At 38.7% G+C, this 10268-nt stretch overlaps 2 protein-coding genes and 1 pseudogene across 3 annotated transcripts; all 3 read right to left on the bottom strand.

Annotated features, from left to right (window-relative positions):
• Positions 1-227: 227 nt before the first annotated feature.
• Positions 228-2362, bottom strand: LOC120188302 (macrophage migration inhibitory factor homolog). Of its 2 annotated transcripts, none has more exons than XM_039191757.1 (3): positions 2217-2362; positions 784-984; positions 228-476 (listed from the first exon to the last, which is right to left on the bottom strand). In XM_039191757.1, the coding sequence occupies exons 1-3, from the start codon at positions 2325-2327 to the stop codon at positions 441-443; spliced, it is 348 nt and encodes a 115-aa protein (XP_039047688.1). In that variant the 5' UTR covers positions 2328-2362; the 3' UTR covers positions 228-440. The 2 variants fall into 2 exon arrangements, with proteins under 2 accessions (XP_039047688.1, XP_039047689.1); XM_039191758.1 differs by lacking the exon at positions 228-476 and adding an exon at positions 656-695.
• Positions 2363-3251: 889 nt separating this feature from the next.
• Positions 3252-5028, bottom strand: LOC120188303 (probable protein phosphatase 2C 65). The gene is made up of 4 exons (XM_039191759.1): positions 4666-5028; positions 4245-4541; positions 3833-4174; positions 3252-3706 (listed from the first exon to the last, which is right to left on the bottom strand). The coding sequence occupies exons 1-4, from the start codon at positions 4876-4878 to the stop codon at positions 3284-3286; spliced, it is 1275 nt and encodes a 424-aa protein (XP_039047690.1). The 5' UTR covers positions 4879-5028; the 3' UTR covers positions 3252-3283.
• A 287-nt stretch (positions 5029-5315) lies between these two features.
• On the bottom strand, positions 5316-7057 carry LOC120188300 (annotated as a pseudogene).
• Between the last annotated feature and the right edge of the window lie 3211 nt (positions 7058-10268).

Genomic DNA, 10268 nt, shown 5'->3' with positions numbered 1-10268 from the left:
ACAGGGCATTGGACCCTAAGATGTGGTATGTGCTGCATTATAGTTGAACATTATTTCAAAACCCAAATGGATACCATTCTGAGATAATGTTTAACCATGTACTATGTGCTGCATGTGCCTCAGTTACAAGGGCAGACCGGCAGAGGAATGGACTTTAAACCACCAATCGACCGCTACAAATTAAACAGATTATCAGTTGACAAATTAAAAGTAGTTTTCACTCCAAATACAGAATCATACGTGCCATAGCTTCATATAGGCTTTGTTCAACATTGGTGTCCATTAATGTCTACATGTCGTTATCCTAATGAAAACACATAGATAAAAGGCATAATGCCATAATATGTCTTGCCGAATTTAGTCAGCAACAATTCACAGTAGAAATAAAGCATACTGGAAAGAAAATATCAATGTTTCGAGAAATTTAGACATCGCCAAACTCAGAAGGTCGATCCATTCCATCCAAAATTGGAACCCTGCAAAACAATCAAAGTATTAGCACTATCAAGCAGCAAGTACCGCAAAGGCGTGCTAAATAGTAAATATCATCATGGCCAACGAAAAGGCATAAGTCGGACTCACAAGAAAGCTAACGAGAGCTATGCTCACAGTATGAAACAAAAAAGATCTATTTAGATAATCTAGTGCTGGTGTAAAGCACGCAAACACTGTGCATATTATTGGGTTTGTTGCGCCTAAACAAACAGGGAAATGTGATGAGAATAAACAAAAAGATGACAATAATCAATCCTCGTGAGAATTAAGCATAAATAGACAGCTTGCCTTGGTGTCAAAGAATTTGAGGAAGAACCGTGACGGGGGTACTTGTAGTTTGGAGTCAAGAATTCCAGAAATTGCAGCACTCAATTTCTTGTTCACATCTGGATTTAGGCCACCGATGGATACCAGCTCACCATAGGCAGCCGGCTGCTCAGTACCACCAAATGACATGGGCACTGAACCCTTCAACACAATCATTACATACTGCAACAAACAACAAACAATACATTACATGCCATGAACAAACATGAATTACTGTAAACAGTATTCAGTTCCTTCTAGCTTTTGTTAATAGGAGTCAAAGCATGGTTAAGAAAACCGGACCAGTATTCATTTGGCTTACTGTTATAGTCTTTAGTGAAACTTAAAGGCTATAGGTTAAAATCTAATCACTTAAATTAAATATGTAGAAAAAAATAAAAAGCATTTTCTCTGGTTTTCGGTCAGGTGCAAACACTTCCTGTTCTTTATATAGTACCAGAGAAGATAGGCTTCAAGTCCAAAGGTGAACCTGACCAGATATTTTGTTTAAGAGGCAAAAATCGAGAAAGGAAGAGAGCAAATCTCTAAACAATAACTAAATCACGTGAACCAAGAGCATAATTCTCTGAATACCAAGGTCTAACAAAACCATTCAGAAGTCTTGAACAGGCAGAACAGTTAAAACTTTTACCACATGCCCAATGATCTACAATGGATACAAGTAAAATAGACAAGTTAACAGTGACTATTATATAGCATTAACCATATAGGACATGCAAAACTCTTCAGGCATCAAGCAGTTCGAGCCTCTAAGTTTGATCAGATTCTTATGCAACTCTTGCAACGATGCTAGAGGGTAAAAAGATCTATTTACACACATGCATATAAGCATGTATGCAAAAGGCTAGAGCCGAGTTTAGACAACAGAGTTGTTGCTCTTCGCTACCATTCAAATTGACAAAAGTGAGAAGAACCATAGTTACTTGAACTAAAAGGTAACGACGGATCTTTCTTATGGTAATCATTCTAATATGGTTAGAAGGTAGAATCTATGTTCAATTTCAAATTTGGCTAAGCTCAAGCACATGCAGACAAAGCTGCTGGAACCCAGGTCACCATGGGAGAATAACAAAACCTATACCACTGGGTCTGCTTCCTGGGTTTCTAAATAGAAAATTTTTAGTTTGGCCGTTTTAAAATCTTTATTATTACAATTTAATACACTGCTAAATTTCATTTTGGACCCCTAAATTGGTAAAAATGCAGTTCGGTTCCTAAAAATTTATAAACATACGAGTTAGTATAATGGTAAAAATATATTTTGACTACCTAAAAACATTACAATTCAATCATGTCCCCCGCCCCTGCATAAATGGGTAATAATCGTTTACCAAACAGGATACAAATCAGAAATGAAAGGTTAAGTAATAAAAAGAGGGAAAGGAGAAGCATACAGCCTCAGGTTTTCCGATGAGTTTGGCCACCGTAGAGGTGGCTTCGGAGAGGATGGAGGATGTGTCGACGCTATCCAGATTCACGTTGGTTGAGATGTTGAGGCAAGGCATTTTACTCTTTTATCGGAATCTAAGTAGTTGTTAGTGCGGTCGGCCACAAATTCTCTGCAATCACCACCGCTAATATATACACAGTTGTCTAGTTACCAAAATGCCCCTCCAATACCCATGGGCCCTTGCTCTATAGGACTCGATCAGAAAATAGCAGGCATCTCAAGGGTAGCCTATTTTATATTTTTGGGCTTCATTTTTTTGTTTTTCTTGGTCAAATTACACCAAATTTAAATAATTAAAATACGGTAAACTATAAGTTTAGTACCTTAACTATCACATTCCTCCGTTTTGGTCACCTAACTACTAATTTTTTCAAAATCATACCTAATTTCATATTTTTTTTGTTTTATTTTAGTCACCCACTGTTAAAAAAGTAACATAACTACTTACGTGGCATTTATAAAAAATTCAATGACGACATTACATTACCTTATGGTAACACGTCAGTATCATTGTTAATTTTTTAATGGTAGGTGACCAAAATAAATCAAAACATAAAGTTAGGTATGATTGTGAAATAAAAAATAATTAGATAAAAACAAAACAGAAGTAATAGTTGGGCTGCTAATCGTATAATTTACCCTTAAAATTATAAAATACATAGCGCATGTGAATAAAACTTTGAGAGATGTTATGTCAATCGTGTTTTCTAAAAACATTGTTAATTAGATGTATAAATCATTTAAATTATGAAGAAAATAACTAATTCTAATTATCATTTAAAAATAATGATATTTTTAACATTTTCCCGTCTTAATTTGCATCTGATTTACACTCAATAGGAGTTTTATAATAATAGTAATAATAATGTAATATACTATATTTTATAGAATATTATTTTTATTATTAAAAAGAGAGATTAAAATTTTCAATAATCAAAATTAAATTAAACTTTGACAACCGAATTTCGAAAATCATTGAATAATAATTGAGATTTTACTGTATTACAAATATTAGCATCGTGTTCCTCCACCAGAATCCCCAGACTTTTTGTGCCTACTCAAATTGCCCAGCCGAGAACGCTTATAAGCATTTGCTCTACTTACTTCTTCAAGCATCTTCGGATCCACGACAATTTCGGAATTAATTACGGTCTCGTCTTCCCCGGTTTTCTTGCCTTTAGGGTCCGGAACATCTACTAGGCTCGCGGTCTGCATGCTGACATCCGACAAGGCCCCTGAAGTCGAAGTCGTAGTTGGAGGAGGTCGTTTCTTGAAGAACAAGCAAATCACGGCACAGTCATCGACCTTGGAATCCGGATACTTTGTTCTCCATGCCTGAACCGCATAATAAACCAACACCTTTGCTGCTATGGATTGTCTCTTCACTGAGGAAACTATTTGTATCACCTCATTGTTTGATAGCACATCCCACACCTGCACCAAAATTACATAACATTCAGGCAGAGAGACATGCTGCATTGGTTAAATTTCAGTTTTGGTCCCTTTGCTATACTCAAATTAAAGGTTTCATCCTTTGTTTTAATTTGCAATCTTGCTTACCCCATCAGTTGCCATCACTACAAATTCATCTTTGGGTGTAAGCGTTCTATAAAAGACTTGAGGTGTTGAGATAAGTCCATTATCCTTGAGGCAGAAATCCCCGAAAGCCCTAGACATGGCTAGACCGGGGCAATCTTGGTCCGGCATCCATATTCGCGGTACATTCGGTTCTACTTCCATAGCAAACACCCTGCCACTGTGCTTTTTTATTCTTTCGGCTTCACTTTGCACACTCGGTTTCAAGTCGACTGTGAGCTGAACCGGAATAAGCTGGTTTCTGTTGTCCCTAGTTCCGAGAATCGCTCGAGAATCACCCAAGTTCGAAATTATCAAGTGATGGTCCTGAAAATATTTGTTATGATCATGGTAACAGTTACAACCAGCATGGTTAAGGCAATTAACAACAACATACCTTCTTAACAAGGGTTACCGCCGTGGCACCACTGCAATAACTATCAAGTGAATCCTCCATGATAAGATCTTCATCCAGTTCTTCGAAAGCTTTAATGAAATCCGCCTCCCATTGTTTGTGAAAATTGTCCTTGTTGCTATCCTTCTTAGCACCGCCCCGATGCTGAGGCTGAGGCTGATGCATCTTGGAAAGCTTCAAGGGCAACACGTCGCATACATGGCGTGCGACCTTGTGACCCGAGGGACCATGACCGTCGAATACACCACAGAAGAACACGTTCTTCTCGCCCGTAAAGTTCTGGATCAATTACGCAGATAAACATCAAATTGAATCATAAGTTTAACAATGAATCCGACCCAGATCAACAAAACGAAAACAAAACAGAACGAGGAAAAATAAAAGATGGGAGAGGATAAGGGACCTCCCAAACGGTCATGGCGTCCTGGTTGATTCCCTTTTTGCCTTTGCGGGTGTACATTGAAGTGAAGGAAGAAGAGCCCTGCAATCTGATAATGGCGCCATTATGTCCGATGCTGGTGACATCATTTTCATGGTGTCCTTCCGCTTCCTCCGATTTGTGTTTCTCATGCCGTCTACCTTTGTATTTGAATTGCGTAGAACAGCAAGCACCCATTTTCCCTTACTGGGTGTATCAAGGGAAATCTACTCGTTTCCCTTAAAAACACACAGAAAATAATTTTTTTGAGAAACCAATGTGCAGCTCCACCCTCAAAAAAGGCTATGGAACCGGGGAATTCAACCCCAATTTGGAGGGGAAACAAAATGGTGGTGGAGGCGAATGCCAATTTTTTTCAAACAATTGTGGTTAGTAAATGATAAGGGTAAATCATTACCCAACTACACAGCTAAGACACTAAATAGAACAAAACGGAACTTTTTTTTTGTAATAAAAAACATAAATTAAATATACTAAATATATATTGTTGTTATTATGTCTTTTTTAGTTGTATATTCTGTTTTTTTTAATCTATTTTCATTTCAAATATGTTAAAAATAGTTCATCTTGATAAGCATGATTAATATTGTATATATATACACTAAATGATTACAAGCAAGAACAATGAAACAACCAACTAAATTGTAAACTTTGATTTGCAGATACATCCAATTTAAATGAATGAGCTGAACAACAAATGTAACAACAAAAACCCAGAAATCAAAGAAGAAGAAAACTATTGATGAGGTTGTGATTTCATAGCATATAAGTCATTTACTTGCCAGTCTCACCAGTCACCACCATTGATGGACGAAAACGCCGTTATCTCGGAGTGAAGTAAACAGTTGCAAGCATTGGCCGTAGTTCTTCTCGTATTTGGTACTCCTCTGGCCGGGACAACACCTTTGCCACCTATTATAATGGCATTCAAGGAAAATTTCGTCGATCATGCAGATTGCACCTGTTTCGAATAGCCGGGGGATCAAGTCGAATTCGGTTCCTTCGACGTCCATCTTCATCACCACTAAATCGCTTTCTGTCACAGTGTCCTTCAACTACTCTGCGAAATCAAACCCTTGAATCTCATCCACCTCGCCCCCGTTCGATTTCACTGGTTGTATTCTGCCCATACCTCTGCCTTTATCCTTAAGCTCACTCACTTCTTCCTGGCCAGGATGGCAATTGATCTCGAACCACAGAGTCTCGTTCCTCACCCATGCCGCGTAAGGCAACAATGTAATCGTCTTCTTCTTCAAATCATATTGTTGATGGAAATGCTTGTCAGCCTCGATAGCATAGACATGAAAGGTTTTGTTCTGCTTGGGGTATTGTTTTCGGAACCAGCTTCCGATACTAGAACCGTAACTCCGAGCACCAAAATCGACATACACGTATCTGTTCTTGAAACTGATATCTACCATTGATGGCAAATACTTCACATTGTTTATATTCTTCTTCAAGGTAATCCATGGCTTTAACGGCTCCTCCTCAATAAGCGGCTCCGCCTTCTCCACTAATTCTCGTTTATGTCCGGGAACGGAGCACTTATTACCAAAACCACCACGGGGAATCTTTTTGCCACCATTGTTAAGAAATCCAGTCTCTTTTCTCAATACAATTTCACTAATAAAAGGCATTGATGAATCGAAACCATTCATATCAAACATTTTAACTAATTTGCAAGAATTGAACAAATCAAGCAAAGAATTCATACTATAAGTATCATTGGCCTTGATGTGGAGCACTGCAAACCCTTCGGGTTTCAGTGTCCTAGCGATTTCAGCCGCAAACTCCGACGGACGAGCCGATGCATCGAGGCGGCCACCACTGGTGAATATGAAGTCAAAACGGTATCTGATGCCCCTCACCTTTAATCACCAAAGGCTTGGCCGCTTTCTTGAAAATACCGATGGAATCTTCCACGCCTATCTCTTTCAAGGCGAAAACTTCTTGCCCTAAAGGAGTCTCTGCGCAGAGAGACTTTGAGTGAGGCGAGAGGTAACCGTCGGAGATCAGATCTTGGAAAACCGAAGAGTAGAAATGGACGGCCCTGATCCACTCCTTGCTGGTGTAGAGTTCCCGGCGAGGATCGGACCGTGAAACGGCGTCGTTTCCGACGATGGCAGAAACTCCAGCACCAGGGATAACGAAGTTGAGACTCTGCGGCATGGAGAAGAAGCAGAAGTCACCGCGATTGCAAGACTCGCCGGTGATTGTGATCACGTAAGCGAATCGGAAGACCAAGATGAAAACACCGAAAAGAAGAGCACGCGCCAGAACATTCCGGAAAAGGCTCGGCTTCCCTGTAGCAGGGTCCATGATAACAGTAACCAAAGAGAGTTAAAAACAAAACAAAAAGAGAGAGAATTGTTTCGCTGTTCGAGTTGTATCTGTTGCAGTGTGGAGTTTGTCAACAAAAAAAATGGAAAAAATCGTTGAAAATGGAGGAGAGATTAACGGGAGCAGAAACGAGAAGAGGTATGGTTGGCGCCGACGAGAGATCTAGAAAGAAGAGGAGAGGAAGGAATCGTGAAATAGAAATGAAAGGAAGGGTAAAACGGGAATGCATGCTTGTTTTTCTTGTTGTTTACGGAGTGAAGGAAAGAGAGAGGAAGGCCATAACTATGTGCTTGCAATTGCGGCGGGCTGCCCCCGTGGACGGTGGCGTTGAGTTAAGAAAGGGGAAAGAGGACGAATTGGAGAGAAGAAAACTGAAATGAACGTTGGGTGGAAAAATAATACGAGCGGGATAAAGTGAGTTGGTTTAGACGACTCACCGTTCACTAGAAGGTTGTTTTCAACGCGTGCAAGCCAACTCAGCAGGTTATTGGAAGAGCAGAAAGTGAGTTACTCGGGTTAAAATTCCCGGGTCCATTGTACTTTATTTCTTTACTTCCCTATTTGGTGCCGATTTTTGGGTTAATTTTGGTTTTCGATTCAATTTTTAATTTATAAGTAAAAAATAAAACTGAATTGATTCGAACTGGAAAAACTTTCGAGATAATGTTTTCGAATTTTTTATTTAACGATATAACGTACTCCCAAGATTAATTGTTCAAATAGGACGAATTGCACAGTGTTGGTCGTAGGTCGCCATGCCTTCCGGGCGACCTACGACGTGGCAGCTTCCCAGCATAGGTCGCCATGCCCTCCGGGCGACCTTGTAGGTCGCCATGCACACCAGGCGACATGGTAGGTCGCCATGCGCGCTGGGCGTCCTTGTCCTGCGCCCTGCTCCCCGCTGCATGCTCGCCTGCTCCCCGCTGCATGCATGCGACCTCTTCCGACGTGCATGGCGACCTCTTCCGACGTGAATGGCGCATGCAAAGCTTCATCCTCTCACCACAGCTCGTAGCAAAGCTTTATCCTCTCGTCACAGCTCGCATAGAACACTTTTGTCGTGATTTCATTGCTGCATGCATGAGGGAGACAGGGGTGAGGGAGGCAGAGCCACCTTTGTCGTGATTTCAGCAGAATCACGGAGGAGTTCGATCAGCTTGCATGGCGACCTACAAGGTCGCACCGAGTGTATGGCGACCTATGATCTCGTTTGGCTTGCATGGCGACCAATCCATGCACTGTATAATTCATACCATTTGAACAATTATTTCTTGGACAACATTATCACGTGAATTTTTTTTTTCACAGCAATATCTCGTGAGTTTTGCCTATTTGAACTTGTGGAATAGGATTCGGTTTGCCTTTTTATATTCCATTTAACTTTTAAAATCTATAATACTCACCGAATTAACAATAACTTAAATTATACATATAATTTATTGGTTATAGAATATCTCTTAATTAAATCAGTCAGAAATGCCATCCAACTCAGTTGGTAGAGCACAAGGCTCTTAACCTTGGGATCATGGGATCGAGTCTCACGGAGGGCATTTCATAATTCGGATGTCTCCTACGGAAGCTGCTCTAAACATGCGTTGGGGGCCAGCCTACTATCTTACCTCCCCTTACCCCATTACCCCATTACCCCATTATATATGGGAATAAGGGTCAGCTAATTTTTAATTAAATCAATCGATTATAAAAAGTTGGGTAAAGTACACAAATAGTATTCGATTATAAGATGTTATATTTTGTAGATCGACTCTTCGTTTACATTATTTCATCGAGTTACTGCTTGAATCATTATATTGTTGAGTTTTTACTTGAAAGTAATGGTGGTGCTAGTAAACATCAATAAAATAATATTTTATCATATCTCAGTTAGCAGTTTAATGTTTAACTAAGATGACCGTCAAATTTGTAATAAAAAATATGAGTCTAAAACATATGAATAGTTAATTGATCATTTTGTAACTTTTAATAATCTGTGACTCAACAAAACATCTTATAGTTAAAAAATCATTTTATAATTTTTAATAGTTGATATACTCAACTAAACAACAATCTTATAATTAATGATTATTTATGTACTTTAACTTAAAAAGTTATAGTATAACAATCAAAGTTTTAAAAACATATATATAAATATTTTCTTTATTAAATAATAAAAATATAACAATTCAATCAGGGTGAAACCGTGGTATCCGGATCATGTATTTATCCCCAATGTGGATTCATTGGCCATTGATGCATGTGCATGGAATTAATGGGTCAGTGAGATACTTACAAAAATGTGTCAATAAATGCTTACTTATGCGCTTCTTTTACCTGGTCCCTAAAGTTGGCACTTTCTTCTGATGACGGGGCCAGAGTTCTTTCTCTTTTCTTTCCTTATTTTTCAATTTTAAGTTGGCTTAAATATATAAAAGGTATCTCGATTACGCCCGTTTTTATAGTTTAGTGACTAACATTTATTTAGTTCTAGTTTGATATCTAACGTTTCATTCTGTTACTCAAAATGGGTCAAACCGCGATAGACCGTTAGTTTTCTCCATTAAGTGACACATGTGACAATCTGGTAAATTTAAAAACTTTATATAAAAATAAAAAAAATATTTTTATAAAGGAAAACAAACTTTGAAAACCTTCATTTCAACCTCTAAACCCACGCCAACTGTCGCAATTTGCCATCAACGAAGCTCCACCCGTCCTCATATTCCCCGGCGACCAAAACCCCTATGAAATCGTGACTGATCAACAGATGATCGACGGTGACCCGATGTTTTATACCCCGCAAACCGTAGGTAGGGGTGGAAATAGGCCAAGTCAGGCTTTAAAAGGTCTGAGCCTAGCCTACGATGAATTTTTTAGGCATGAGCCTGGCCTATAGCCTATCAAAGGCTTTTATTTTGACTCGGCCTGGCCTTTTTAAAAGCCTAGCCTGGCCTGATAGCCTTTTTAAAAGCCTTCTTCACATTAAACCTTTAATATTCCTTTGATAGTTGTTTTTATCCCAAAAAAATAACATACCTTCTATAATAGGCTAAACAATGCCTTAATATATAATTTGGCTTAATTTTAATCTAACGTTAATTTAGTTGGTAGTCCTACAAATATATTAATAATATAAACTGAAATCACCAGATGATAAAATAATCCAAACAAAAAAGAACCTCATACCTGAGGTAGTATCATCCAAGTCTATCAAACCAATATATTAACTATTA

This window comes from Hibiscus syriacus, unplaced genomic scaffold, assembly GCF_006381635.1.
Source record: "Hibiscus syriacus cultivar Baekdansim isolate YM2019G1 unplaced genomic scaffold, ASM638163v2 tig00116943_pilon, whole genome shotgun sequence".
Classification (NCBI taxonomy): domain Eukaryota; kingdom Viridiplantae; phylum Streptophyta; class Magnoliopsida; order Malvales; family Malvaceae; genus Hibiscus; species Hibiscus syriacus.
This window is presented reverse-complemented; position numbering and strand designations above follow the sequence as displayed.